The sequence below is a fragment of the Melospiza melodia genome, chromosome 7 (genome assembly GCF_035770615.1).
Source record: "Melospiza melodia melodia isolate bMelMel2 chromosome 7, bMelMel2.pri, whole genome shotgun sequence".
In the NCBI taxonomy this organism is placed as follows: domain Eukaryota; kingdom Metazoa; phylum Chordata; class Aves; order Passeriformes; family Passerellidae; genus Melospiza; species Melospiza melodia.
Genome location: NC_086200.1, coordinates 26,907,830 through 26,935,252, shown reverse-complemented (window position 1 = coordinate 26,935,252; position 27,423 = coordinate 26,907,830). Strand labels below are relative to the sequence as shown.

Sequence of the window (27,423 nt, the reverse complement as noted above, 5' to 3'; positions counted from 1 at the left end):
GTCCCCCACATCCTATGAGGCGCCTTTTCCACCTAATCCAGGAGAGAAACTTCTGGGTCTCCCTTTCCTGTTTGAGGGGCCCAAGGACAGCTTTGCCACCCACCCCTGTGGGAGGAGGGTGCTGATGTCTCTCCCCGCAGCGCTTCGCGGAGGAGACGCTGCGGACGCTGTGCGTGGCCAGCCGGGAGGTAAGCGAGGCCGAGTTCCGCACCTGGGGCCGGAGGCACCGCGAGGCCGCGGCGCTGCTGGGCGACCGAGCCCGGGAGCTGGACAGGCTCTACGAGGAGATGGAGCAGAACCTGCAGGTGGGACATGGGCCGGTGTTTGAGGGGTACCCAGGATGAGGGAAGAGATGAGAATTTTGATGTTATGTTTCAGAAGGTTGATTTATTATTCTATTCTATTACATTATATCACGTAATGTTATATTATATTATGTTATGGTTATACTATATTATATTAGTTATATATTATATAAAGATATATTTATATTATATAAACAAAAATATTATTATTAATATTTATATATTATATAAAGATCTTATATATTTATATTATATAAATAATATAACATAACATAACATAACATAATATAACATAACATAATATAATATAATATAATATAATATAATATAATATAATATAATATAATATAATATAATATAATATAATATAATATAATATAATATAATATAATATAATATAATATAATATAATATAATATAATATAATATAATATAATATAATATAATATAATATAATATAATATAATATAATATAATATAATATATTACATTACATCACACTATGTTATATTCCATTATATTATATTCCGTTACATTATATTAATTATATTATATTAAAAATGTTATACTAAAATTATACTAAAAGAAATAGAAAGAAAGGATTTCATCAGAAGATTAGAAAGGAATTAATTATATTATATTATATTATATTATATTATATTATATTATATTATATTATATTATATTATATTAATCACATCACATATTACATTACATAATATCATATTGTATTACATTACATTATATTATTACGTTACATTATATTATAGTGTTATATTGTGTTATATAATATATAAATAATATATATAATATCTATTAGATATAACATATTTAATATTATAAAAGTATGTATAATCTATATTATATTACATCATATTATATCATATTACATTATGTTACATTACATAATTATATTACATTACATCATTGCATTACAATATATTATATTATCACATTACATCACATTACATTATATCACGTTATATTATGTTATGTTATTATGTAATACATAATACAAATAATATATCTAATATCTATTATATATAATATGATATGATATGATATGATATGATATGATATGATATGATATAATATAATATAATATAATATAATATAATATAATATAATATAATATAATATAATATAATATAATATAATATAATATAATATAATATAATATAATATAATATAATATAATATAATATAATATAATATAATATAATATAATATAATATGATATATTGTATTAAGATATATATAATTTATATTATGTTACATTACATTACAATTCTATTATATTAGAAATGTTATACTAAAATGATACTAAAAGAAATAGAGAGAAAGGATTCCATCAGAAGGTTAGAAAGGAATGAATGACACCAGTCATGACACCCAGTCACCCCCTCCAGCTGCTCGGGGCCACAGCCATTGAGGACAAGCTGCAAGACGGGGTCCCCGAGACCATCCAGCTTCTGAAACTGGGCAACATCAAAGTGTGGGTGCTGACAGGAGACAAACAAGGTCAGTGGAGGCACCCCCAGAACCCCCCAACAAATTTGAGCTTCTCCCCTGACCAGGACCAGAGAGGAGGAGAGCCACTGGGAGTGGGCAGGAACTGGTCCTGCTGCTCCCTTTGCAGCACATCCCACTTGCCAGGGGAAACTGAGGCAGGGGAAGGAGCTGCTGCCCACCAAGGGCTCTGGGAGCCGAGGGCTGGGGGCTGCCCTGGGCTGGGGGCAGCACCATGGAGCACTGAGGGCTGGGTGTTGCAGAGACCGCCATGAACATCGGCTACGCCTGCAGGCTGCTGACAGACGACATGGAGATCCTGGAGGAGAAGGAGGTCAGGTGAGACACCGTCCCCTCCTGGCTCAGGACATTGCTGTCCCTTCTGGGGACACCCTCAGCAGAGGAGCTGGGGCAGGGTGGGCAGAGCTCAGCTCAGCCACAGGAGCTCCTCCTGCCCTGTGCCAGCCTGGATGTCCATGGACTTCATCTGGTGCTTTTCCAGCCTCCTCACCTGTTTCTTCTCCCACCCCACGCTCTTCCTTGGCAGGCTTTGCCCAGAAAGGATTTAAGCTTCTCTCCAGCCTCTAAACCAGGCTGATTTCTGATACGAGTGAACTTCCTCTTTGTTCCTCCTGTTCCCACCACAGTGCCATCTCCCTAGCCTTGAGATGACCAAGCCTCACCAGCATTCCCAGTGTCCCCAGCTCATGTCCAATCCCCCTTCCCCCCACAGTGAGATCCTCCAGGCTTACTGGGAGAGCAACAACAACCTCAGTGGCCATGGGGATGCCCCATGCAGCCTCTCCCAGCAGCACCCAGAGACTCCATGCCACAAGAGAGCCATCATCATCAGCGGGGACTTCCTGGTAAGGTGGCACCTGGATGCTGTTCTCTGCTCCCTGCCTGATGGTTGTTCCTGCCCTGGTAGTATCAGAGTCCTGGGTGGCACCAGCACGGGCAGGACATGGTGCTCCTCCTGCCCAAAAGGTGGGAGAAGCCCATTTGGGGCTGGGGAAGGGAGGGGAGGAGAACAACTTTGCACTGAGCATTTGGTCCTGGGGAGCTCTGGCCAAAGCTGCTCAGTGCTCTGGGGTGACACAGGCTGGGTGGGTTTCACAAGGTCTCGTGGTCACACTGGGACATCCTGGGCTCATGGTCACAGCACCCACTCTGATGAGCTTGGGGAAAACCAGAGTTCACTCTTTTGGGGCATTTGAGAGCAGTGCAGGGATCTGAGGTCTCTGAGTGAGGTCCCAGCCACGTGTGCTCTTCCCCAAGGACAGAATCCTGCACACAGGAGAGGTGCTGAAGGAGAAGAAGGGGTGGCCATGGCAGTGGCTGTGCTGTGGCAGGGCCGAGGCCTCACAGGACCAGGGGGCTCTGGTGGAGAAGGCCTTTGTGGACCTGGCCACCAGCTGCCAGGCCGTGATCTGCTGCAGGGTGACCCCCAAGCAGAAAGCCCTGATGGTGCAGCTGGTGAAGAAGCACAAGAAGGCCGTCACCTTGGCCATTGGGGACGGGGCCAACGACGTCAACATGATCAAAAGTGAGGCTCAGGCAGGGGGAGGTTGGGGCTCTGTTGGTGTGTCCCACTGGTGATGGTGGTGCCCCATTTGTCATCCCCACCACCTCACCCTCCCCTTGGGGTGAGGAACTGGGAGGGGAAGCCCCAAACCTGTTCCCCACATTACTGTGCTGGGAGGGTAGTGAGAAGCACAGGACAGGACCAGCCCAAGATAAGCTGATAAGATAAGCCAAGATAAGATAAGGTGCTTTTGGCACCTGGGATGAACCTTGATGAACCCTCAAATCCCAACGTGGGCAGCTGGCAGAGCCATCCCTACCCCTCCCAGCAGCCCTGACACAGGGCTGTGCTCTCACACCACGCCTGGAATATCCAGGACATGACATAGAGAGTCTTGTTCCCTTTGTCTGTCACTCCTGGATTCACATTCCTGGGGACAACCTGTTGTCATTATAGTGCAAGAGCTCTATTGTCACTACAATGCAAGGGTTCCATATTGCTAGAGTTTCCCTCCTTGATGTTTCTTGTAGGCAGCTCCTCTAGGCACTGACTCTTCCTTGTCCTCGCAGTAGCCAACCGACCTCAGTTCCCACCAATCCACTCTTTTATAACACGCTTCTTATTGGCTACAGGTGTGGCCTGTTAACATCAGGCCTGCTCCTAATCTTTAGTAATTGGCTCAGCTGCAACTCTTCAGGGGATATGATTCCATTCTATACCACCTTCATTTACCCATCCTGTATCCCCCTACAACAACCCATGGGGCCATCAAGCCCCCGGCTGTCCCCAAAGCTCCCCGTGTGCGTTTGCCACCCGCAGCCGCGGACATCGGGGTGGGCATCAGCGGGCTGGAGGGGCTGCAGGCCGTGCAGTGCAGTGACTACGCCCTGGCCCAGTTCTCCTTCCTGCAGCGCCTGCTCCTGGTGCACGGCCGCTGGAACTACCTGCGCATCTGCAAGTTCCTGCGCTGCTTCTTCTACAAGACCTTCGCCGGCCTCCTGGCCCAGGTGTGGTTCGCTTTCCACAGCGGATTCACGGCACAGGTGAGGGGGGCAGGGGTGTCCTGGGGTAGGAGCACTGCGGGGTAGCACAGTTGGGACAGCCAGAGACCAGAGATCTCTGCAGCATGGTTGTGGACCTTGGGGTTTATTGCAAAGGGCCTGGGTGCAGGGCCCTGCTGGGAGCTGCCAGCCACAGCTCAGAGCAGGGCTGAGAGAAGAGAGTGGGAGAGAGGATGAGAGGGTAAGAGAGTAAAAGGGGTAAGAGCATAGAAAAGTAAGAGCTAAGAGGCAAGAGGTAAGAGAGCAAAGTTCCCGTTACAATACAATAAATCATCTTCTGTGTTGAATATTCTGATTCTCACTAACCAATCTAGTACAATATACAAATCCTATAGCACTTACACACAGTCTATAAGAATCATTACATTACCATACTGTGTTACATTTTAAACCCTAAAAACTCCTCTTTGGGCCCCTTCTGCCAAGCTGGCAGGGTCTGCTCAGACCCTTGGAGCTGTCTGCAAGCAGAGGGTGTTGTTCCATCAAAAGGGGATTACCTTCAGCCAGCCACATCATTGTTTTCCCATTGTTCAGTAACTAAAGGATCTCAAAGCTTGCTTTCATTTCAATCTCACTTACAGTTTCTCTATTCTCAAAATCTTTTGCCAGGCAATCATATTTATAAGGTTTTCCTGTGTGATCTTCCCCAACATCCTGGTTATGGGCAAATTTGGGAGAAAACCTCCAAAAGGGGGCCCCTCCAGAAAGCAAACACCCATGGCCCCTCGCCCCAACTGGGTCAGGAAGGATTCCTTGGAGACAAGTGGAAAGAACCTGTTTATTTAACAGGCAAAGCGCCCCCAGCACACAAAATGAACAATACCAGATGACACCACTCTTTCACCACTCTGAAAAAGATGACAAATTCAGAAAGTCTCTCTTGGGGGTGGTCGCTCTGTTCTCAGTCCCTCCGGTGCTGGGGCAGCTGCTGCAGCCACAAGGTGCAAACTCTCGGTGTTCCCAGGTCCCAGTCCGGAGCAGGTTTGAGTGATTCCAAGAAAGGGAAAGAAAAACAGTCCAGGGAAAATTTGGACTGCTTAGCTAAACTAAATAATGGGCAGAAGCAAAAAGCAGGAGCAAAGCAGGAGCAAAGCAGAAGCGAGAGCAAGCGCAAAGCAAAAAGCAAAAGCAGCACCATGTACTGCCCCATCTCTGTGTCCCAGAGCAGCTGATAACAAAACCAAAACAAAACATTCGCTCTTCAGAGCCAGTCTTGAAGGCACAGAACATGATATCCAGCAGAAACAGAACACATGGATGGGGATACAAGCATCATAATGTCACCCTAGGACAAGGGGTCACGTCCATCCAGTGGAGGTCTCTGCACCAGAGTTACACCCTCCTGCTCAGGATCCCCTGCAGGGATTGTGCCTGGGGCTGCCTGGGGGACACGTGTCCACATCACCACTTTGGTGCCCTTTTCTCCTTTGCCATGTCCAAATTCTGACTGAGGCACAACTGGTTATCTGCACTGGTTATCTGCTTTTCACCTGGATGGATTGGGAAAGCACCCTGGGGAAACTTAGGATCTCCTTGTGTGTTGTAGTTGAGACAAAAACAATACATTTGTCTCCATTTTCAGAAGGCTTTAAACCTGTTTTTATTATAGCATGCATGCTTTTTATACCTTCTTACAAGACTCATAAGTATAGACTTTACTCATTGGTCAGGAAAGACCAACAAAGTGCTTATTGGAGTAGACAGTTGCAGGTTTCTCTTATTTATCCTTCCTTCTTTCTGGCTTTCTATGTCAATGACCTTGGTAGGAAATTCTTTTAGGGGTAAACATGGATCCTTTGATCAAACTTCTCTCTGGCTCACAGAAGTCACTCTAAAACCTCTTTCACAGTTGTGAGCTGCAGTTCAGGCTTGGACAGATGCAGGATGCCATGTGCATTAAGCTGGTTTCCTCTAAAATGGGAGCTTTGATCCCAAGGGCCATCATCAAGTGTGACTTGACCAGCAATATGTGGAGCTCCAGCCCCATCTCTGTCTGCACCGTGACCCTACAGAAAATGTGGGGCTGATGCAGGGGATGGGGCAAGTCCAAGGGGATTTCCATGCTTGGATCTGAGTGTCCTGGGGCCTGGACATCCTCTGTGAGTCTTTCCAAAGCACCTCCAAGCTCACAGCTTCTCCCTGTTCCCTTCTAGCCTCTGTATGAGGGCTGGTTCCTCGCACTCTACAATATTTTCTACACTGCCTACCCCGTGCTGTCTGTGGGCCTTTTTGAGCAGGTATGGCTTCCCCGGGCTCACCCAGCCCTGTGCCACCCTCAGCAGCTGGGAGCCAGCCTGGTAGTCACTGCCCCCATCTCCACAGCCCTTGGTGCCAGCACAGGGCACTGGGAGCTCACTGGGCATTTGGAGCTCACCCTCAGTCCTGGGGTGCCTGTCCCCAGTCCCCCCAGAGCCACGGGGCAGAGGGACCCAGTGCAGCTCTCCCAGAGGGTGTGTGGGGTGGCACAGCCCCATCCTGCTCCCCCAGTCCCTGCAGCCCCTCTGGGATTCCCTCCCTGCCCCAATCCCTGCATCCCCTCTGGGATGCTGTCCCTGCCCCAATCCCTGCATCCCCCAATCCCTGCATCCCCTCTGAGATTCCATCCCTGCCCCAATCCCTGCATCCCCTCTGGGATTCCCTCCCTCTCCCAATCCCTGCATTCCCTCTGGGATTCCATCCCTGCCCCAATCCCTGCATCCCCTCTGGGATTCCCTCCCTCTCCCAGTCCCTGCATTCCCTCTGGGATTCCTTTCCTGCCCCAATCCCTCCATCCTCTTGGGGATTCCCTTCCTGCCCAAATCCCTTCATTCCCTCTGGGATTCCATCCCTGCCCCAATCCCTGCATCCCCTCTGGGATTCCCTCCCTCTCCCAATCCCTGCATCCCCTCTGGGATTCCCTCCCTCCCCCAATCCCTGCATCCCCTCTGGAATTCCCTCCCTCTCTCAATCCCTGCATCCTCTGGGATGCTCTCCCTGCCCCAATCCCTTAATTCCCTCTGGGATTCCCTCCCTGCCCCAATCCCTGCATCCCCTCTGGGATGCTCTCCCAGCAGGATGTGAGTGCCAAGAAGAGCCTGGAGTTCCCTGAGCTCTACGTGGTCGGGCAGCAGGACGAGCTCTTCAATTACCGTGTTTTTGGTGTCACCCTCCTGCACGGGGTGGGCACCTCCCTCATCAGCTTCTACATCACCCTCTGGGCCTTTGAGGACCACGTTGGCACCAGGGTTGTGGGTGACTATGAGTCCTTCTCAGTCACAGTGGCCCTGTCAGCGCTGCTGTCGGTCCTGGTGGAGGTGAGCACTCATCTGCTCTTGCTCATCCTGCCCCACAGCAGATCTTTAGGGTCCCTGGGCTCTGGCATTGTCCCCAGAGGCTTCATGGCTGGGGGGATGCTGTCTCTGGGATGGAGAAGGGATTTGGACAAAGCAGCTGGATGGAAGAGGGTCACCATGCCCCTGGTGAGACTGATGCTCTGTCCCCACAGATTGTCCTGGACACTCAGTACTGGACAGTGCTGTCCTTCCTGATGGTCACAGCCAGCCTGCTCCTCTTCTGCCTCTTCTCCTTCCTGACCCAAACTGTTGATGCCTACAGGATAGCCCCTGCCATCTTCCGCTTCCCAGGTGAGGTGCCCTGGGTTATCCCCACGGCCCTTCCCTTCCCTGGCCTTGGTGCTAGGAGCTGTTTCCCACCCTGCAGATCATCTCCTTGTTGCCACTTCTTGAACTTCTACCTTGACTTCTAACTCCACTTTAGGTGCCATCTCCTTTTGAGAGCCCTCAGCACCTTCCTGGCTGGGGGCCTGTCCCCAGCACTTGTTCCCTGTTCCCTCTCCACCTTCCCTACTGTCTCGGTTTGGAAAGCCAGGTGTCTGCTAAGGAAGGCAGGAGCCTCCCCTGAAATGGAGAATGCAAACCCTCCCCATCCCTCTAAATTGCTATAAATTTTAAATTAAGGGGCTCTCATGCAAAAAATATGGGAGCAGGAAATAACAGTTCTTTAATAGGGAAGAAAAGAAAAGGATAAAATAAACAATGCAGTAAACTAGAACAACACTGACAGAGTCAGAACACAACCTGACACCCTGTGGGTCAGGCTGTTGGCAGCAGTCCCATTGGAATTGTGGCTCAGCCCTCCTGCAGTGTCAGGGGTGGCTCTGCTGGAGCAGGGATCCTGTAGAAAGGTGCAGTCTCTTCCTCTGAAGATCCAGTGGAAGAGGCAGCTGCTGTTCCTCTGGGGAATCCAGTGGAGAAGCCGTGCTGTTGTTCCAGAATCTCTAGATTATATCCTGGTAGGAATGCTTGGCTCCTCCCACTGGGCTCACATCTCCCAATGGGATGCTGTAGCTATTATCAGCCATGCAGTGACATTCAGCAGCTGTTATCAGCAGATGTTTGCCCTGAGGGAGGAGTGATTGTAGAAGAGATAAGGAAAAACTGCCCACTTGACAAAAGACAGCTGCCATAGAGATGGTAATAGAGTACATCTTGCCTTGCAATCTGGAACACCTATCCAAACATCTCCCCTGTGTTGGCAGATGCCAGCTGGAATGCCCTGACTGACCCCTACGTGCTGCTCGTGGTCCTGCTGTCCCTGGTGGTCAACACCCTGCCCTCGCTCACTGTCCACGCCGTCCGTGCCACCCTGGGCAGAGCCACCACCCAGCAGGTGAGGGCTGGGGGCACTGGCAGCGCAGGTCCTGCTTCCCACCAGTGTCTGGGATGGGTGATGGCAAGGGGAGGTTCCCCAGGGAAGCCTGGGCTGTAGTGCTGGGAAATGTCACCTCTCCTTGGTGCTCCCACTCATGGTGGTCCTTCATGACACTGGCACCAACTCTAACTCCAGGGGCCTCTCCCAAAATTGCTCCATGGCCCAGCTGGGAGGTCTGGGCCAAGACACCTGACCCAGCTCTTGGAGAGGGTCTGCTTTTGGTTGCAGTGAGGAATTGTCCTCCAGGACCCTCCAGAAGGGTCTGGGGTCTGGTGCAGGTCCTGGTGCCACCCCAGCCTTGGTGGAACTTACCCCCACTGGGGTTGTGGGTTGTACCTTCAGAAGAGTCCAGGTGGAAGCAGGGGTTGAGATTGTGCTCCAGGGCTTTGTGAGCTTTGCAGCCCCCTGGGAGAGTCCCTACATCCCCCATCCCATCATGGAAAAGGAGGTTGTGGTGGAGCTGGGATCCAAACCCTGTCCTGGTGGGGATGCCTTGTGAAGGCTGAGCTAGACCAGAGACCAGACAGAGTTAAGAATAAAGTAGAGATTTATTAAAAGGCCTCAATGGATCCACCTTGGGCAGCACAAGAGACCAGCCAGGGCTGCATCCAAGATAAAACCCAAAATGGTCTCGAAATGCAGACCAGGCACGGGGTCTCTCACTTTGATCAGTTCTGCTCCATTTCCATATTGGAGTTCATTGTCCACTTTCAGCCCCAGCCCATGCAGTCCCATCCTTCTTGTTTTTCTTTCTTCATTCCACATTGTTTGTGGAATGAATCTCTTGAGCCTGAGATTTGGGTCATTTGTCCTTGGTCCCCAGCTGGAGCAGGAATTGTTTTGTCTCCTTGCTCTGTGCACAGAGCTCACCATCCCCTCATGTGAATCCCAGACCCACCCACTAAAGCAGCACAGAATGTGAAAAATAGAAAAGCTCAATCCTGAGGCATCAGTGGAGGATGTCCCTGTGCCTACCGTGTGTCCCACCTGGGGCTGAGGGCTTGCCTGGGAGGTGTCCACAGCCCATGTGGGAGCAGGGGTTGACACTGTGCTCCAGGGCTCGAGGAGCTTTGCAGATCCCCAGGAGAATCCCCATGGAAAATCAGGTCATTGTAGAGCTGGGAGCCAAGCCATGTCCTGGTGGAGGTGCCTCTATGCTCCCTTTGGTGCCTCAGGTTTGAGCTTTTCTATTTTTCAGGTTCTGCGCTGCTTTAGGGTATTGGTCTGAGCTTCACATGAGGGGATGGTTAGCTCTGTGCACAGAGCTGGGAGACAAAACAATTCCTGCTCCAGCTGGGGACCAAGGACAAATGATGCAGATCTCAGGCCCAAGAGCACAAACAACATGGGCTGGAGAGAGAAAAAGAAGAAGGGACTTCATGGGCTGGAGCTGGAATTGGACAATTAACTGCAATATGCTAATGGAGCAGAACTGATCAAAGTGAGAGACCCCGTGGCCAGTTGTTCATTTTGTGACCATTTTGGTTCATCTTGGGTGTAGCCCTGGCTGGGCTCTTGTGCTGCCCAAGGTGGATCCATTGAGGCCTTTTAACAAATCCCTGCTTTATTCTTTAGCTCTGTCCGGTCTCAGTTCTTGCTCAGCCCTCACGAGACATCCCCTTCATGTCCCCCCTGAGCTGAGGGCTCTCCATGGAGCTGTCCCCACCCTGATCTCCCTGATCTCTTGCAGAGGATCCAGCTGAGGGCCCGGCGGGCCCCGGAGCCGCCGGTGGAGCTGCGCTCGCACGTCCCCCGCGGCTCCTTCCGCCGCTCCAGCTACGCCTTCTCCCACCAGCAGGGCTACGGCGGCCTCATCACCCGCGGGGACAGCCTGCGTGTGAGGGACAGCGGGGACAGCGGGCGTGTGAGGGACAATGTGTGTGTGAGGGACAGCGGGAACAGCGGGCGTGTGAAGGACAATCTGTGTGTGAGGGACAGCCTGCGTGTGAGGGACAGCGGGGACAGCCTGTGTGTGAGGGACAGCCTGCGTGTGAGGGACAGGGGGGACAGTGGGCGTGTGAGGGACAGTCTGTGTGCTGGGGACAGTCTGTGTGCTGGGGACAGTCTGTGAGTGAGGGACAGTCTGCGTGTGAGGGACAGCCTGCATGTCAGGGGCAGTCTGTGTGTGAGGGACAGCAGGGACAGTCTGTGTGCTGGGGACGGCCTGCGTGTGAGGGACAATCTGTGTGCCAAGGCCACCCCAGATGCCCTGAGTCGCCAGGGGACCCCGGCTGTACCCTCGTGTAGCTGCCCCTCGGTGTAGCTGTCCCCACCCTGCTGGGCCGGGGCACACCTGGCTGGTCCCTCCTGCCAGGGGACACCTTTAGTACTGTCTGGTGGCTTTGCAGAGGGGCTGGCCCAGCCTGGGGAGCTCCTGCTGCGGCACCATGACTCTCATGCTGGGAACATGTGGCTTTGCAGAGATGTACAGCTGGGACAGCCACTGACCGCTGCCACCAGGTTCCCTGATCTCTGCCACCAACTGCCCGCTGTCACCAGGCTCCCTGATTGCTGTCACCAGGCTCCCTGATCGCTGCCACCAGCTGCCTATTGCCACCAGGCTCCCTGATTGCTGTCACCAGGCTCTCTGGTCGCTGCCACCAGCTGCCCTCTGCCACCAGGCTCGCTGCCCACTGCCACCTGGCTCACTGATTGCTGTAACCAGGTTGCCTGCCCACTGTCACCAGGCTCCCTGACCATTGCCACCAGGATCACTGCCTGCTGCCACCATGCTCACTGGTCGCTGCCACCAGCTGCCCACTGACACCAGGCTCACCGATTGTTGCCACCAGGCTCCTTGACCATTGCCGCCAGGCTTGCTGTGCACTGCCACCAGCTGCCCATTGTCACCAGGCTCACTGACCACTGTCACCAACCTCCCTGCCCACTGTCCCCAAGCTCGCCCTCACCCTGTGGCCCCCTGGCTGGCAGCCCAGCTCCCTTGGCTCTGCCAAGCCCTCAGAGCCTCTGGTGTGAGGCTGATCCCACCCCAGGCTGCACCCACAAAGGCAGTGCTGCCGGCCCAGAGTTATTAATTAACTCTGGATTAATTACCTGCCCCAATGGAGAGCAGGAGAGGGGCTGGGGGGGGTGCAGACCCTCATTCCCACCCACAGGGGACTGAGCTGCTGTGGCTGCAGGAAGAACCTTGTTTTGTGTTCTCCACCAAGGGCTGGTGTCAGTCCTGTGGTTTTTCTGTCAGGTCATGGAATCCTGGAGCGGTTTGGGTGGTGTTGGATTATGGTTTTTTTTATTTAGAGATGGGGTAACTGAGATGTTGTAAAAATTTTTATTCTATTTTTAGTCTCATGAGAAGAGTGAGACAATACAGATGTTATAATTTGTGCTATAACAGCAGAAGTTCTTTTTAATTACAATGCATTATAAATGTTTTTTGGTTTATCAGCTTTTGCAACACTGTGTTGTAAATGCTTTAAAGGCAATAATCTAAATTACTCCTCGTGGGTTTTATTACAATGCATGTCTCATAGTTCTATTTCTTTAAACTATCTAGTCTTGTTTTTAAGGCCACCCTTTGAAACTTTTTTTTCTATTTTTCTCTTGACAATGCCTGTCCTATTCCATGGCATTTCTGAGTCAGCATTTCTTATCTCAAGCTTTGCATACAGGTGCACACTATTTTCTACAAATTTATTTCCTGCATTGTGGTGCCTTAAAGCTCATCTCTGCCAGGGGCAGGGCCACCTCCACCAGCCCAGATGGCTCTGACTCGAGCAGTGTGACTTTAAAATATCTCCTGATTTCTGGAGAGGCAGCTAGGTATGATTGATTGGTTGATTGATTGATTGGTTTTTCTTCTCCAGCCAGACCAGCCTGGCTCCTGCAGCCTCCTTGTCCCTCCCCACCACTCCAGCTCCGGCCTTTGCTGCCCCTGCACAAGGAGCAGTGTCCTCTGTGTGCCCTCTCCTGTCTCCACACCACCCCCCCAGCTCTGGTGTCCCCACCTTTGGGGACAGTTTATGCTCACAGGCTCTGCAAAGTCCCCAAATCACTTCTGAGTGGGATATGGAGAAGTTCTGCCTGCTGGGCACGGGGGACACGTCCCACAGAGCCAGGGCCACCAGCAGTGGCTGCTGGAGAAGTTGTGTGTGAACAAATGACAGGTGACCAGGTCACCCTTTTTTATGAGTTTTGGGTTTTAATTAAAAGGAGGTTTTAGCTTTTCTCTCCTCTCTTGGAAATCTCTGCTGTGCCACAAAGGGTGACAGCAGCACTGAAAGGTCCCGTGGTCCCTCTGTCTGTGCCAGCTGTGCTCGTGCCATGGCAAAAGGCACAGTGGGAGAAGAAATTTGGGTTAAAAATTGCACAATTAAATCATCCACGAGGCTTGGCCCTGCCTGCAGCACTCGTGGCTCCATGGGTTTGTTTTACAAGTGCTTTGGCCTCATCTGCACCAGGTTTGTGAGAATTAAAGTGTTTCCCTTGGGTTCTGGCCAGAAGGGATTGGATGGTGCCAAGAAATAAAAATCTTTCCTCTGGGAAAGCTCTCACTGCTGCAGCTGCCAGGTGGAAAAGAGGGGGAGGAACTTTCCCCAGTGCCCTGGGCATGGTCCCTGAAGCTCCCAGGGCAGGTTTGGGAGAGGAGTGAGGGGGTGAAAGGGGGCAGGGGAGAGGAGGGACCCCCTCACCACCACAGGACACCACACACGCCAGGGTGAATGACTAGAAAATAATTTATTGAAGAAACAGAAAGCTGCAGAAATACAACACAGTCATGACCAGTAGAGGATGAACAAATAGAGATTAATTTTTTTCTCTCTTTTAAAACCTGTTGACAGGCTGGAGTTAAGTTTCCTGATAACTTCCCCTGCGTGAGTCATTGCAAAGAACAAGGAACAAACTCCAGAGCACACAGCACAGTTTGGATAAAGTGCCTGACACATAAGACTCTTTTTTATTTTATTTTTTTTCTTTTTTAACGTTTGTAAATAGCTTAAACAAATATAGTTGCAAGACACAGAGGAGTAACAATTGCATTTCGCTGTAGAACAAAACTTATCCCATGAGAGTAACAATGAAGCAGCAGCAAAAAAAAATTTAAATTAATTAAATTAGAAGGAAAAAGTAATTTAAAAACTCAGAGATGTGGCCCTCAGACTGCATGGGACGAGGACAAGCCTCACCTATTGCTATACAGAAAAATGAGCAATGTTTTCTGGAGGAGGCTGGGCTGGCAGAGCCGAGGCTGTGGGTTCTCTCTGGCCAGGCTGGATTCTGTCTGACTCCTTTGTTTCCTTTAGAAATCAAAGGGCAAAAAAACAAAGAAACCAAACCAACACAAACCCAAATGTTGTTCTTTGCATTTTTAATTTCCTCTCTTTAAAGATGCCAGACAAAGACCTGAGAGGAAGTGGGTTCCTTGTGGCAGCTCCTTCAGGTCCAGCCCTGTGGCTGGGTGTCCTCTGAGACAAGGGAAAGGTGCCAGCTCCATGCTGGGGACACGTGGTGGTGACAGGGACAGGCAGACAGGGCAGTGACAACCCCGGGGTGAGGTAAAAAGGAGCTCCAAGTCCTCCCCACACAGACTTGGGATGTTCAGCCAAAAGGGTGAATGGTGAATTTTTGGCAAAGCCATTTCTCTCACTCTGTGCTGATGTCCTGCCTGCCCAGCTGATGTTAGAGCAGGGACAGCTTGGCTCTGGTGGGGTAAAAACGCTTAGAACTGACCCCAGGAGGCTCCTTCTTTCCTGGCAGGATGGGGACGGTGCTGCCCCACTGCTGGCCCTGGGGTTTCAAAGTACAAATCCATCATTAGAAAACTTCCAGTCCAGGAGGAACTGGGGGCATCACACGTCATGGAATGACCCAAATCCCTGAAAACTTCCACAGTTCAAGCAGCAGACACTGGTCAGGATGAACCAGTAGGTTCTAATGGGAGATCCCAGGTCTCCTCCTCTTCCTCACTGCCCTCCATCACCCTCAGAGGTGTTCCCAGGGCCCCATTTTCACTCCTGCTCCCCACAGCACAAAAATGCCCTTTGGGTGCAACCCTGGTCAAGAGAATTGTCTTTAGGACAGAGCTCGGATTGTCATTACCTGCAGGGGAAAAAAAATCTTTGGTATCGTGGCAAGTTGCTCCTGAAGGCATTTTGGTGATGTGGGCAGCAGGTAGGGCAGGTCCAGGGTGGGCTCAGCTGAGCCAGAGTCCTGGTGGGCCAAAGGATGGGGAACAGGGATCAGATCTTGGCTTCTCCAGGGTCTCCCAAGCCATCACTCCCAGGATGGAATCCAGCTGCTCTCTGTAAGCTCCGAGGATTTGTGACTGGGGCTGTGTCCAAACCTTCTTGCAGTTGTAATTGTGGTCTTGGCCTTCAAGCTTCTCATGGTGGAAAAGGTCTTGGAGGAGGAAATGGGGTGTGGTGGGGATGCTGGGCTCTCCAGAGGGCAGAAGGGTTGGCAACAGATGAGTGGAACCAACATCATCTCCTCCTTAAAGCCAGGTCCTTGGTCTGTGGGTCTTCACCAGCACCTGGTGCTGAGCATCTCGGTGCTGGCACCAGACAAAGGCTGCACACTCAAAAACACCTTCCTTGGCTCCTGGAGGCCACTTTGGTGGGGCCTGAAGGAGCTGAGATCTCTTTCCTCATGGTGAGCTGAGCTTTGGGTCCACCTTGAATGGTGAAGAGGTTGGGAAGGGCTGAGGAAGCAGCACTTTCAGGGAAATGCTCTGGGAATGGCACCACTGCCTCCTCCAGGTCCCCATCACCATCCTGGAAGATGTGGCTTCTCAATGCTCCTCTGTAAGCAGGGAAAGGAGGAGGAGCAGGGGGAGGAAGGAGCCACTCAGGGGTGGACTCTGGGCATTTCAGAAAGCTCCAAAGCCCTTCCAAAGTGGCCTGAGGCCACCTGGTGGGTTGGGATCCTCCAGGGGCTCTTCCACTGCTTGGACTCTTCTGCTTCCACCAGGGCAGTGTCTGCACAGAGTGAGAGCCAGGCTGGTGGCAGGGACAGAGTGCTGGCTGTGCCTCTGACCCAAACCAAACATTCCTGAGGACAAACACCCCAGAAATGGGTCACCTCAGCTGGGCCTTGATGCAGCAGCATCTTCAGAACCTCTTTCTGTGCAGGGACAGGGCTGTGAGGGCATCCCAGGGTTGGGATTTGAGAGCATCACCTGGAGAGGTCTCCCCTGAGGGGGGTTTTAGGGGGCCCAGGGCTGTTTCCCTTGTCTCAGAGGACACGAGGAGCCCCATGGCTTTGCCAGCTCAGGTCATGGTGGCAGCTGATTGTCTCTCCTCCTCTTGGCTGCACTTGGGATTTGACCCACAGAGCTGGAAAAGCAAATAAAAGCAAACCCAAACCCCACAATATCCCCCCCAAAACAAACAGAAAACAAAGCAGAGCGAGGAGCCAGACCTCACGGGGAGGCAGGAGGGACGGGTGGGCACGGCAGGGCCCCGTGTCCCAGATTCCCTTACCCTGTTTGCTGGGCACGGGGCCAGGCTGTGCCCCCTGCCCGGGGGTCCCCCGAGCAGCCCCCACCTCCCCCTGTGGCTGCCAAGGGATTTTCAGGGTGAGGAAAGGAACAAAAGAGGTGAAGGAAGAAACTGAGGGGGTAAATGATGACTTTCCCGTGGTTGGGAGCTGGAACAGAACCATGATCCATGCAGAGAAATCTTCATCAACCAAAAACTCGTGGACAAAAAAAGCACAGTTTGTCCCCTCCCGCTCCCACCCGACCACCCCTCCCCAATAATTATTACATTACTTCAAGAAAGAGTATATTTTTTTCATGCATAAATCAAATTCTCATCTTGTCTTTTTTTTTCTTTTTTTTTTGTCTTCTTTAAATTACATTTGAACACAGAACACATATAATAAATACTCTCATACGACATGACTCAGAGAAAAGTAACACATCTGAACGCAAAGGTATCGTCATCATTATTAGTTTTTCTTTTTTTTTCTTTTTTTTTTTTAAAAGGACTTGTTTAAATATGAAATCTGTAAACTCCAAGGGTCCTTTTTTTTAATCTTTCTCTCTCTCTTTCTCTCTCTCTCTCTTTCTCTCTCTTTTTTTTTTTTAATCGTGAAACTATCCAGCTTTCATTTCCTTAACATTCAATATGTCTCCCATTGAACGCGTCAAAGAAATAAGAACATGCCGTCTTCTGCAAAATTATAATTTAACAGTATAAAGCTTCAAGTCACAAATTCCAAAAACTAGCTAAGTAATTTTTTTTTTTTTATCACATAAACTATACATTAAATATTTTGAGGTATTTCAGAGAACATTGTCAAAGGCTTGTAAGGTCTGTGCTGGGTGGCAATGAAGGCTTTCTCCTGCATAGAGAACGTCTTTGGTATCACAAGCCAGGTGGGGACTGGGGACAAGGAGGGTGGCGTGGCCAGGAGGGCAGGCAAGCCCTGGCCAAGGCAATAGTGTGGAGGTGGGCAGGGGGGACAGGGAGGGGACAGGAAGGTGACAGGGAGGTGACAGGGAGGTGACAGGGCCCTCTCAGGCTGCCCAGCAGGATGGGAACTCCCATGGGGTTGCTCTCACCAGGGCTGTTGGAATCCTGGAATATCTTGGATTGGAAGGGACCCACCCCAAAGATCACCAAGTCCAGCTCCTGGTCCTGCATGGGACAACCCCAAGAATCACACCAGGGGTGACCCTGGGCAAGTTTGGTCCAACTCAAAGGAGTCACCTTGGCCAGAGCCTGACCCAGACAGGTACAATTCAACCCAAGTTTGCCCTAAACTGGGCATTCTGGAGATTGCTGGGGAGCTCTGGCAGGTCCTGCTGCTGCCTTCTGCTGAAGCCAAGGGGCAGAATGGAGCAGACCTGGCTGCACAGGTTCTCCCCAGTGAGCCAAAAACGCCCTCTGGGGACTTCGAAACAGCTCCTGCTGGAAGGATTCACTGTCCAACCCCTTCCCTAAGGGAAGAGTTTGGAGAAAGCTCAGGGTGAGGCTTCCACTGCTCCTGCCTTCATCTTTCCAGACAGAAATGCCATGAACTGTGCCACCAAAAGCGGGAACTGAAGCTCAAATCTGAGCTGAGTGAGGCAAAAACACCCAAAGCTGAGGAAACTCAACTTTGTCACCTCATGAGGAAACTCAACTTCATCACCTCGTGGGGAAACTTAGCTTTGTCACTCTGTGAGGAAACTCAGCTTTGTCACCTCGTAAGGAAACTCAACTTTGTCACCTCGTGAGGAAACTCAGCTTTGTCACCTTGTGAGGGAATTCAACTTTGTCACCTTGTGAGGAAACTCAACTTTGTCACCTCATGGGCTTCTGCAGGGTCCAGCACTGAGGCTGGAGAAGGACATGGAGCAAAGCCCTTCCCTGGGAGCAGCGTCCCTGGACACCAGGTCTGTGCTCCTGGGGCAGGAGGGGCTGCATGGAGGGACCCTGGGGACAGCCTGGGGGACACAGGGACATCCGAGAGTGGGGACATGCTGGGGAACCAGCACCTTTCCCTCAGCCAGGGGGATGTTTTCTCTTCAATTAGGACAAGGGTTGGCTTTTCTTCCCTTCATCCCAGAGGCTACGAGAGCCCTGGGATTATTTCCCTGCGGAGAGCTGAGGTCACACTGAGTTTTGGGGTCAAAGCAGAGGAGCAAAGAAATGGCCACACACCTTTGGTACAGGAAAAAGGCACTCATCTACCACGCTGCCATCCCGGAGCTGCTCTCTCGCCTCCTCCCTCGCTCTCTGGGGACTCAGGGCAGGGCTGGGGCTGGGCTGGGGGTGGCCAGGGGCTCTCTGGGCCAGCCTGGCCACGGGGAGCAGGGAAAGTGGCGATTCCAGCACAGACCAGACAAGGCAACAAAATCTTTGGTATCAGACGTGATTTTCAAATCACAAAAATTGAAAACTCAAGTGAGGTAGCCTTTAGTCTCGGGTTCTCACTAGAAATGTCTTTGCATCCTTGAGGGCCTGTGGCATTTACTCTTTTTTTTTCTTTTCTTTTTTTTTTTTTTTTCTTTTTCTTTCTTTTCCTTTTTTCCCCCTTTTTTTTTTCTTTTTTTTTTTTTTTTCTTTTTTTCCTGTTGTGTTTTTCACTTCCCAAACCAAGGCCCCCTTCCTGGCTTTGCAGCCCTTGAATACAACTCGATGGGGTTCAGGAATCCACCACCATCATCACCACGTCACGACAAGACGAAGAAACAACATTAGGGGAAAAAATCAGTGGCGGGGAGCGGGGTCCTGGGGGAGGATGAGATTCCCATTAGGGTTTTTGGGTTCTGGTTGGCAAAACACGCTGTGGCACCTGCCCCTTCCCGCTCTGCCCTCTCTCCATCCCTCTCTCCCGCCCTCTGTCCAGCAGTGTTGGTCAGTTTGGGGTCACCGTGTCCAGCCTGACACCCCCAGCCCCTCCACCGCCCACCTACCCCGGAGCTCTTTGGTTCAAGACGTCCTCTGACCCTGCCTGCTCAGGGCTTCGTGTGCAGGGCTGTTTTCTTTCTCTCTTCATTCTTTGGTCCTTTCTTTTCTCCTTTTTCTTTTGGGGTGCTTGTTTGTTTTTTTGGTTTTGGTTTTTTTTTTTTTTTTGGTGAACACATACCCTTTTCTTTTCATTTCTTTTCTTTTTTCTTTCCTTCTTTTCAACAAGGTGCCTTCCTGTGACACAACTGATCACTCTCAAAGTAAAGTGAATCGAAGAAACCATAGAACACAGATGGTACTTTTTACCCGCATAAATTCAAGAGTGTCCCTTTCTTGGTTTTTTTTGGTTAATGGTTGGTTTTGGAGGATTTTTTTTCCCCAGCTGATGGGGGAAGAAGGGGACTTTGCCTCCTTCTTCATCCCCAAGCCTCTCCCAGCCCTTCCCTGTCCGCAGTGGCACCTCTTGCTCCTGTAAGGAACCCTCGGGGGGCTGGGAGAGGGCTGATTGTAAGGGTTTGGCCTCGTGATTGCTTTTTTATATGGCACAAGTCACCATCGAGAGCTCGGAGGAAACGATCCCTTTGAAGCTAAGTACCATTGCTCCAGAAATTCACGTTTAAGGCAGGTTGTTAATTGGCACAAAAAAAAAAAAAAAATCTGGTGTCTTTTTTGGTAAGTTGCCGGTCTTTGTTGAGCTTGTTTGGTTGTGGTTTGTGTTGTTATTCCTTTTTTTGGGGGGGGAGGGTTGGGGTTTTTTTTCCCTTTCAATCTCGTTGGGGAGTTTTCCCCCTTCTCACACCCAGGGCTGGATTTCGCCACCAGATCCCTCGGATTTTTCTTTTCCCACCGTGCACCGACGTTGGTTCGCAGGAGGGAAACTTTTTTTGGTTGTCGTTGTTGTTGCGTTTTTGGTTTTTGTAATTTCTTTGGTAACAGAGATGAAGAGGAGGGATGGGAGAGGGCAAGAGTGTGTGTGTCGAGGGGTGGATGGGGCGAGAGGCAAAGCCAACAAATCTGCTTGGTCCGTGTCCATTCCTCAGCCGAAAAGTGAACCAGAAATCCAGAGGTGAAAGGTGGAGCCAGTCACCGGGAAAGATCAGATCCTTCGCTCCGAGTCTCTCCTCCCGTCTCCTCTCCAACAATTGTTATTTTAAATACCCGATTTCTGTAGCTAAAATGTGCTTCTCTGACCTGCTGGGGCAGCGGGGGTCCCCTGGAAAGGGGTGCTCGGGTGCGTGGAGGCAGGAGGGGACTCCTTCACCGTGGAGCTGCTCTGGGAGGGATCTGGGACAGGGGGGCTCTCGTGGGTGGGGGGCTCTGGGGGGCTCTGGGGTGTGGGTGCTCCTGGGGGTGTCCGGGGGGATCGGAGGAGGATGCCCATAGAGGGAATGGGGGGTACAGGGGTGTCCTCAGCCAGGTTTCCAAAACCCTCAAGGGATAGAAGTGCCACATTGTGACGGCACAGAGGGTCTGGCTGCCTTGGGGAACACACTGCACCTGAGCAGGGGAAAACCTCCAGCAATCAGAGAGCTGGCAGTGCCAAGGAGCCCTCCAGACACGCCAGGAGAGCTTCCCCTGCTCAGCCCTCAGGTCTGGCCCTGGTGCAGTGGGGCTGTGCCAGAGCCCAGCCTGTGACACCACTTCTTGTGTCACTCCCACCTCCACCCGTCCCCTGTGGGAGCCACAAGGGTGGCTGTGACAGAGATCAAGGCTGGTGAAGAGGTCAGGACGGGCCCCTCTCCCCAAAAACCTTCATGGACAGGGGGACACGAGGCTCTGTGATCCCCAAGGACCAGGGATACTTCCTTCCAGACAGAGCCCTGCTCCTCCCTCCATCCCAAACCTGGGGATGGAGCTGACCTGATCACAAACCCTGTCCCTGCTCCACAAGCTGGCAGGAGGTGACAGCAGGAGGTGGCAGCAGGAGGTGGCCCCAGGCCCACGTCCATGGCTGACACCCAGCTGAGGGTTTGCAGGCTCCCAAACCCACCCCAAAAGCACCCACCCCGCCCAGGCCATGTGTGTGAGTCTGGGGTTGGCTTTGTCATGAGGGGGACACCCAGGAAGGGGCAGGGAGGGCTGGGGGACATCATGCTTTGGAGAAAGTGCTTGTAGACGACGAGGGGACGCCGGGGTTGGCGCCGGGCTCCTCCTGCCAGCGGTTCATGCAGCGCCGGCGGGCGTTCATGAAGAAGTTGCTGACGGTGTTGAGCTCCAGCCCCAGCTGCTGGGAGATGGTCATCTGCATCTCCTTGGACGGGCGCTTGTTCTCCTTGAAGATGGCGATCAGGGTGCGGCGCTGCAGGTCCGTGAAGACCAAGCGCTGCTTCTTGGGCTGCAGGCTCCGGTCCTTCTGCTGCTCCTGCTCCTTGCGTTTGCAGGCTGGGCACGTTCAAAAGAGAGAACAGGGATGTTAATCTGGGCTCCCCCACCCTGGCCTGCTTGCAAAATCCAGGCTGCCTCCCAAAATCCAGGCCCTTCCCACCAGGAATTGGCTGGTTTGTGTCCCACCACTCCCTCCTCTTCCTCCCTGAGCCTGCTGAGATGGGACAATGGCCTCTTGTGGCACCAGGGTGACAAAAGCCTGAGGGAAGCTCAGGGAAAGTCTCAGCATCTCCAGCTGATCCTGGGCTAGAGGCTGAGGAGAGCCCTGGACTGCTCTGTTCCCACAGACTGGCTATTGGGATTCAGCCCTAAATTCTGGGGGTTATCCTCGCTCAGCGTGGTCGAACTCCTCATCACCCCTGGGAATGTCCCTGGAAGACTCAGGGAACCAGTGGCTCCTGGCCACCACATCCAGCAGCCAGCTCAGAAATGCAGGGGCCAGGGACATTATGGAAAGGTCCCTCTGCAGCCTTAATCCCACAGCATCAGCTTGGACAGACCCATCATGGATCCACCTGCTCTGGGAAGGGTTTTCCTCTCAGAGTCACTGGAGGCTCCAGGAAATTCTGTCTCCCTGTGTGCCTTTGCTACCAGATCCTCTGGCACATCTGTCAGCATTGAATTAAAAGCTTTCCCTACAGGTTTGGCAGGAGGCAAAGGTCAGCACAGAGGGGCTGCCACGGGGGGAAGCCAGGAAAGCGCCACTGACCCCAGCACTCTGCATGAGGGCAGAGAGGGAAGTGAGTAAAATAAATAAATATATGAATTTTAATTGTGGGGATATCAAGCACAGTGTTGGTGGAAGGAGTGGGACAAGGGGACCTTTGCTATGATATTTTCCTAGAAAACTGTAAAATGGTGGACGTGGCTGATCCAGTCCCTGCTCAAAGCAGAGCTGACCCTGAAGCTGTCAGGTTTGATCTGGGTGCTCAGGGACTCAGCCAGACATAGAACTGCAGGAACTTGAGATGCCATGGGCAAGGCAGGGCATGGATCTGACCCTACTGGGCTGGGGACAAAGCATTTCCTCCTGGGAAGCTCAGAAAAGAGAGATCAAACTGTGGGCTCAAGACTTCCCAAAGGCAGTCCTGCTCTTGCCTGGGGCAGCAGCAATTTTTACCTTTGGGGTTTCTTGGTTCAGATTTTCTGAAGGATTTTTCAGGGTCCCTTGAGATATTTGCTGTCTGGATGGCAGATTTCAGCTTGGCACTTGCAGGAGCCTCTTTGGCCTGGAGGGCTCAAAGCAGTTCCCAGCTCCAAGCACAGAGCTCGGAGGGGCCAAGATGCTGCAGGGGCACAGGACAGGCATTTCCCTTGGGCTGAACCCCTCCCTGCTCTCCAAACACACCTCCACAGCCACAGGGGAGGCAATGTGTAACTCAGGAGTAGCTGTTTGGAATAATTTCTTCCTCACTGGAAGATAAACAATCTCCTCCTCCTGTAGTTGCTCAGCTGCCTCAACTACCAGCCCTCTTCCCATCACCTTGACCTGTGAGAGAGGGATGAGATCCTCGCCTTCCACCCAGAGCTGAGGAAATCTGGAGCTCACTGAGGGACACAATTTATGCAGCAGACTGAGCTCTGTGTCCCAGCTGCTGGGCTCAGTGCTGGCCCTGTGCCCACACCATGCTGGGAGCCACCAGCTCTGCTCCCACTGGGCAGGGCATGGGAGGCACTGAGCTGGACACCAACAACCACCCTGTCCAAACCAGCCAGCCCTGGTAAAGGCAGTGGAGAATCTTCCATTGGTAAAGCCAGTGGAGAATCTTCCATTGGTAAAGCCAGTGGAGAATCCTCCTCTGGTAAAGCCAGTGGAGAATCCTCATCTGGTAAAGCCAGTGGAGAACCTTCCCCTGGTAAAGTCAGAGGAGAACCTTCCATTGGTAAAGCCAGTGGAGAATCCTCCTCTGGTAAAGCCAGTGGAGAACCTTCCTCTGGTAAAGTCAGAGGAGAACCTTCCCCTGGTAAAGTCAGAGGAGAATCTTCCATTGGTAAAGCCAGTGGAGAACCTTCCATTGGTAAAGCCAGTGGAGAATCTTCCTCTGGTAAAGCCAGTGGAGAATTCTCCCCTGGTAAAGCCAGTGGAGAACCTTCCACTGGTAAAACCAGTGGAGAATTCTCCCCTGGTAAAGCCAGTGGAGAACCTTCCTCTGGTAAAACCAGTGGAGAATTCTCCCCTGGTAAAGCCAGTGGAGAACCTTCCATTGGTAAAGCCAGTGGAGAATCCTCCTCTGGTAAAGCCAGTGGAGAACCTTCCCCTGGTAAAGCCAGTGGAGAACCTTCCATTGGTAAAGCCAGTGGAGAACCTTCCCCTAGTAAAGCCAGTGGAGAACCTTCCATTGGTAAAGCCAGTGGAGAACCTTCCCCTAGTAAAGCCAGTGGAGAACCCTCCCTGGTAAAGCCAGTGGAGAACCTTCCCCTGGTAAAGCCAGTGGAGAACCTTCCATTGGTAAAGCCAGTGGAGAATCTTCCATTGGTAAAGCCAGTGGAGAACTTTCTCCTGGTAAAGCCGTGGAGAACTTTCCCCTCCCCTTCCCCCCCTCCCCAGGCAGGTTTGGCTGCACATCACCATCCTTAGGGACAAAGGGACACTCAGGGTGATGCCAGGGGACCCTGTCCCAGGGGTACCTTACTCAAACAGCCAGCAGAGAATGTGGAAACCTACCCTACGACCATCAGATGCTTGCAAAAAGAACAAACAAAAAAAAGCCTTTATAGAAAATTTGACTTTTTCCCCCCAGACATGAATTTTTAAAAAGAACCCACCCCAAACGTCCCCCCAAGCCAAACAACAAACAGAAACACTCCCCCCACACTTGTGCCCCGAGCCCACCCACCCCGAGCCCTCCCAGCACCCCTGGCATGCTCAGCTCCTCCTGTGTCCAGGGTGGGCTCCTCACTCTCCACTCCCAGGGGTTCTGCCCTGCAGGATGGTCCTGGGAATGTCTCCATGTGGATGGGAGATGTGACCCAGCTGTCACCCTGGCAATCCCGTCTGTCCCCTTGCTCTCTTTCTGCTGCCACCCACTCCCACACCATGCTGCACATCCAGCCCAGGGTCCAGCCTCTCAGCTTTCCACCCTCCCACTCCTTTTTTAGCAGTGATTATTACACCCCAGTCTCCCATCAATAACTCCGAGCTCCGAGGCAAACACAAACCACCAGGGTACAACTGTGCTCCTGCAGTGGCAGCAGTGCCATTGTCCAGGCACAGGTGACATCCTGCTCCTCGCCCCTGCTAGTTTGGGTTATTTATTTTTGCTAGTTTGGGTTATTTATTTTTGCTAGTTTGGGTTATTTTTTCCAGTTTGCGTTATTTTTGGCTTGCACTGCCACATCCCCCATTTCCTGTGCTGGTTTGTTTATTTATTAATTTCCCTTTCTGCTGACACAGCCCCACTCCCTCTCCCCAGCTCAATCTAATTACAGCTCCGCGCAGCAGCGATCGATGCCGGCGCTGCTCAGATCTATTTACAGCAGCCATCAACCCCTCCATGGAGGATCTTTTTCCCATTCCCCATCCCCTGGGTGCTGCTTTCCCAGGCAGCCTGCTGCTGGCTGTCCCCACGTCCCCACAGGCAGCCAGGGATGAGGGGCAGCCAGGTGTGGCATTCACATTCTCTGGAAAAATTCCCTTCGCTCAGGATTTTTCTCCTGGGGAGATGAGAAGCCTCAGAGAAAAGGAAAACAATTCTTGTCTTGTTTGCTTCTCCTGTGTTGTGCTCATGTGGGATGTGTTTGGAGATTGTTTACCCACAGGTGATTGTTTCATTGGGTTCTGCTGTGAGTTGTTTTCACTCTTTGGCCAATCAGGGCCAAGCTGTGTTGAGACTCTGGAAAGAGTCGCAAATTTTCATTATTATCCTTTTAGCATTCTGTCTGTATCCTTTCTGTATTCTTTAGTATAGTATTCTTTAATATAATATACTATTATCAAGTAATAAATGAGCCTTCTGAGAACATGGAGTCAGATTCATCATTCCTGCCTTCATCAGGCGTTCCCTGTGAATACAACAGCCAGGGGCACAGCTCTGCCTCTCACCCACACCAGATGTGGGTCAGGTATTTTCTTTGTGCTCCAAAATCCCTTTTTCCCCCAAGTTCTAAGATCCAAACAGTCCAACCTTGGCTTAATGTTTTTCCATCATGTCCTTCCTGGCTCTCTGGGCTTGGCTGTGGGGATGGCGACATTTCCACCCCTGACTCTGCATGTGTTCCCAAAGGACAGGGGTTATCCCGCTCCTCTTGGGGCACAGAGGGCCCTGGCAGTACCAGGACCAATTGTCCCAGCCCCAAAGCTGAGCTCCAGGAGCTCTCAGAGGTGCTCAGGGTGGGGTTGTTGGGGTGGCTGTGCAGGGACAAGGTTTGGGCTGATGATCCCGGTGAGTCCCTTCCAGCTCAGGATATTCCAGTCTCCCATGGCTCTGTTGGCCAATAAAGGGTTGGGCTCACCCACACTGGGGTTTTCTCCTCTGTCAATCCCTCCCCAGCTCATTTCACGTCCTCCAAACCCAACCAAGGAGCCCAGAAGTGACAAGGGGGGATTGGCAGGTGCAGTGGGATGAGGTTGGTGACAGATCCCTCCACACACCGGGCACACAATCCAAACATCCCATCCCTGAGGCAGCTCTGACCCAGCTGCAGAAAAAACAACAGGGAGCAAAGACAAGGAGGAACCTCGGGCAGGGAAAGCAGGAGGAAAGAGCTCCAAAAGGCAGAAACATCCTCTCCTCCTCCCCAGAGGCTCTGCCCAGGGTTTCTGCCTCCCGGAGCCTCATGTCAGAGGCATCGCGTTTTCCTTGACTTCACCTTGACAGCTCCGAGCAAAACATCTCCCAAATCATTTCAGAGGGGACATAATGGAGACAATCAAATGGCTGCTGCTCAGGAACTGCGATTATGCCTCGCAGCGTGAACCCCGCCAAGCATTAAACTAATACCTGATGGCTTTGCAGGCTCCCACAGCCTGTCAGACCCTGCTTGCTCTATTATACCAGCAAACCTCTGCTTTTCGGCCCCAGCGTGCTCTTCCCTCTCCATTCACTTGCAATACAACCTGTAATTTTCTGCCCACTTTGCTTAAGTGCTGGTGATTTGTTGAAATCACAAAAGACAGCCAGGGGCTTTCAGAGCGAGCAAGCCGGCTGTAAGCAAGGTTGGGGGGAGGGGGGAAATTCTGCACAAAACCCACCGGTTTCTCTCTTTTTCTCCTTGTCAAATCATCTCGCAGGGGTGGAAGAGGACTGAGGAGCATTTATGGGCTCAGAGGGAGGTGGAGGAAGGGATGGAGAGGGGGAACCTGGGTGTGGTTGGCCAGGTGGGGACAGGTTGCCCTGGTGCAAAGGCGGGATGGGCTGATGTGGGAAATGGATTTACAGAAATTTCTCCAAGCCTGGCAGGAGGCTCACCCAGTGTGCACCTGTATGCAAACCTGGAGATAAGAAATGCTGATTTAGAAGCACTGTGGAATGGGACAGACATTGCTGAGAGAGAAATGGAACTAGAAAGTTTCAAAGGGTGGCCTTGCAAATAAGAGTGGATACTTTGAAGAAATAGAACTCTGAAATATG

The 27,423-nt window shown here is 51.4% G+C and overlaps 2 protein-coding genes across 2 annotated transcripts in view; one reads left to right on the top strand and one right to left on the bottom strand.

Moving 5' to 3' along the window:
- Nucleotides 1–12,086, top strand: part of ATP8B3 (ATPase phospholipid transporting 8B3) — a 33,901-nt gene extending 21,815 nt beyond the window's left edge. Inside the window, exons 17-28 of the mRNA XM_063161315.1 lie at nt 141–305; nt 1,715–1,826; nt 2,078–2,153; nt 2,548–2,680; nt 3,093–3,360; nt 4,159–4,382; nt 6,554–6,637; nt 7,454–7,693; nt 7,885–8,023; nt 8,938–9,068; nt 10,801–11,100; nt 12,009–12,086. Of these exons, the coding sequence (XP_063017385.1) occupies nt 141–305; nt 1,715–1,826; nt 2,078–2,153; nt 2,548–2,680; nt 3,093–3,360; nt 4,159–4,382; nt 6,554–6,637; nt 7,454–7,693; nt 7,885–8,023; nt 8,938–9,068; nt 10,801–11,100; nt 12,009–12,086 (1,950 nt within the window). The remainder of the gene's footprint in view (nt 1–140; nt 306–1,714; nt 1,827–2,077; nt 2,154–2,547; nt 2,681–3,092; nt 3,361–4,158; nt 4,383–6,553; nt 6,638–7,453; nt 7,694–7,884; nt 8,024–8,937; nt 9,069–10,800; nt 11,101–12,008) is intronic.
- A 9,471-nt stretch (nt 12,087–21,557) lies between these two features.
- The window catches only part of ONECUT3 (one cut homeobox 3), a 31,543-nt gene continuing 25,677 nt past the window's right edge, over nt 21,558–27,423 (bottom strand). The window contains exon 2 of the mRNA XM_063160704.1: nt 21,558–21,850. Within this exon, the coding sequence (XP_063016774.1) occupies nt 21,558–21,850 (293 nt within the window). The remainder of the gene's footprint in view (nt 21,851–27,423) is intronic.